General features: G+C 27.0%; 1 protein-coding gene across 1 annotated transcript; it reads left to right on the plus strand.

The window, feature by feature from the left end:
- The first annotated feature begins 317 nt into the window (after nt 1–317).
- Nucleotides 318–2057, plus strand: LOC149060674 (uncharacterized). The gene is made up of 5 exons (XM_089217299.1): nt 318–492; nt 694–969; nt 1354–1531; nt 1614–1720; nt 1786–2057. The coding sequence occupies exons 1-5, from the start codon at nt 435–437 to the stop codon at nt 1998–2000; spliced, it is 834 nt and encodes a 277-aa protein (XP_089073425.1). The 5' UTR covers nt 318–434; the 3' UTR covers nt 2001–2057.
- The last annotated feature ends 280 nt before the right edge of the window (nt 2058–2337 follow it).

Here is a 2337-nt window from a genome sequence, read left to right on the forward strand (position 1 = left end):
ATTCCGCACTGTGATTGGCTGAATCTTGTGGTTACCTAGCGGTTAACCATAATGTTTATAAGTAAATACCAAGTTATTTTGCAGATACCAGATAATAGGATCAAATCCTATTCAAGTCAAATGTTTAAAATTTTGTGGTTACTGGTTACCAAAACAATTATCAAATAAAATATTAATAGAATGCCGAAATTAATTATTGTTGTTATTATTTAATATTTATCATTATGTTTTAAAAAACTTATATTTTTATTTTAAAAATTAAAAATATAAATTATAAATGTTATTCGAAAACATGAATTCTCGAGCTCAAGATAAATCCCAAGTTGTAGTTAGTATTCTGCGATACAATTATACAAAAACTACACGAATGTCATGAACTAATTCACTTTCAAAATATGTATTTATTTTAGGGCCGGATATGTGCTCTGTGCAAAATGTTTGTTTTAGCTACAAATGACAAACATGTCTGCCACAACTCTGCATCACCTAAAGGTTAGTACTATTTAGTAGTCATAAAATATTCAAAATTTAATAGAAAAAACTTCTATTTTAATTATTTTGAACAAAAAATAATCAATAAATACAAAACTGTTATTTTGTTATTAGTTGTGCCTATCTTTAATATTTAAATGTAATAGTAGTAGGTAAGTGTTAATATCTTTAATATATGGTATTATTAATTTTATTGAATAGAGATGCCAAAATGTCAATCTATAAAGCCTCGGACCGTTGCCACCACAAGCTCCTTTAGACATTTGATGCAAGAATTTAATGATGAAGGGGACAAAGAGCTTGAAATACAAAATACATCTGTTGTAGAAGAGGAAACCAAACTTTTAGATTTTAGTACTCAATTGATTATCGAAGTTGAAAAAAGAAGACCTCTTTGGGATGCAAGGCTTCCAAAGGCTGACAGATATCCTCAAATTATTCACAGATTATGGATGGAAATAATAAATGTACTGAATTGTAAGTATTGAATATTAAATTTCAATTTAGTTTGATTTAGGCTGGGATTTCTGTACCTACTTTTTTTGTCTGTAATTTTTCCAGTGGAATTATATAATATGATGATTGTATAAATGTTAAAAATATTAAAAATATTAAATTTATTACTTTTTTGTTTAATCATTGCATATTTATACAATTATGAAAACTTCTTTTCAACTGATATAACCTAATATTTTCTCCATAATAATTTCAAACATTTAGGTTTAAACATTGTTTGTTAACTATTAGCTTATAGTTTAATCTTGATGTCCTTAATGTTTTTTTAACTTAATCAATTCATATTAATTTTTTTCTTGAACCCTTGTAATACATGTAATATTTTAAAGATTTTGTATCCTTAAGGTGGTTCTCTTTATACAACAAAACAGTTGGAAAAAAAATTTGGCTATTTGAAAGAACAGTACCGCAGAGAAAAGTCCAAACTGAAAAAGCCAAGTGGTGCAGAAGGTGGAAAACAATTTAAACAATGGATGCATTTCAAAAGTCTTACATTTTTAGATGAAATTTATATACAAAATAAGTAATTATATATACATTTTAAACATTTTAAGCAAGGAAAAAACAATTTATTAGTTATATAAAACATTTTTTTTTTTTACAAGTACTATTTCTAATATTGAAGAATCTGAACCAGAAAATAATGCCATCAAAAACACAAATAAGGACAATGAATCTTATACTTCAACCGCTGGACTTAGCTCAAAAAAAAGTAACAAATCAATTTTAGATATTAGAATGTATTATGTTATTTTATACTAATATCAAAAACTTCAGGAAAATCATTAGTTTGTTCGGATGTTTTTGGAGAATCGTTGCTTGAAGAATTAAAAGCATCAAGACCGAAGAGCCCACCACCACTTCAAAAGCTTAGTAGCGATGAATCATTCTGTTCGTACTTGGGAAGTCTGATGTCCGACTTACCAACAACTTCAAAAAGAAGGCTACAAGGTGAATTTATTTCCACAGTCATCAGTGAACTCAATTATTAAATTTTAAAAGTAATACATTTTTAATTAATAAAAGTTATGTTTTCATTTTGTTAATAATTTTTTTATTATATTCTATCATATTGAAATTCCACATTGCCTTCATTCATAAGATGAAACTTTAATTTTTCCCTGACTTCTTTGGCATCAATCCCATAATGGTTAGATCCTACAGGACCAATTGGCTCCAAAGCTCCATTGATTTCAAAAGTTCTTGGGATATTATGGTCATCTTGTGGTGGAGGACAATACATAAAAATGCCTATTAACACACACACATTTTATATTGCTATATATTATTAGTCATTTTACAAGAAGAATTTATTATTTATAGCTTATT

This window comes from Diuraphis noxia, unplaced genomic scaffold (genome assembly GCF_037042655.1).
Source record: "Diuraphis noxia isolate RWA-SAM2 unplaced genomic scaffold, SU_Dnox_SAM2 contig0001, whole genome shotgun sequence".
Classification (NCBI taxonomy): Eukaryota; Metazoa; Arthropoda; class Insecta; order Hemiptera; family Aphididae; genus Diuraphis; species Diuraphis noxia.

What these genes read in the sequence shown, in the direction of transcription:
- LOC149060674 (XM_089217299.1), top strand. Translation starts at nt 435, where the DNA reads ATGTTTGTTTTAGCTACAAATGACAAACATGTCTGCCACAACTCTGCA. An exon ending in GAAATTTATATACAAAATAA is followed by an intron (nt 1,532 to 1,613) that starts GTAATTATATAT and finishes TTTTTTTACAAG; the next exon opens with TACTATTTCTAATATTGAAG. An exon ending in TGGACTTAGCTCAAAAAAAA is followed by an intron (nt 1,721 to 1,785) that starts GTAACAAATCAA and finishes CAAAAACTTCAG; the next exon opens with GAAAATCATTAGTTTGTTCG.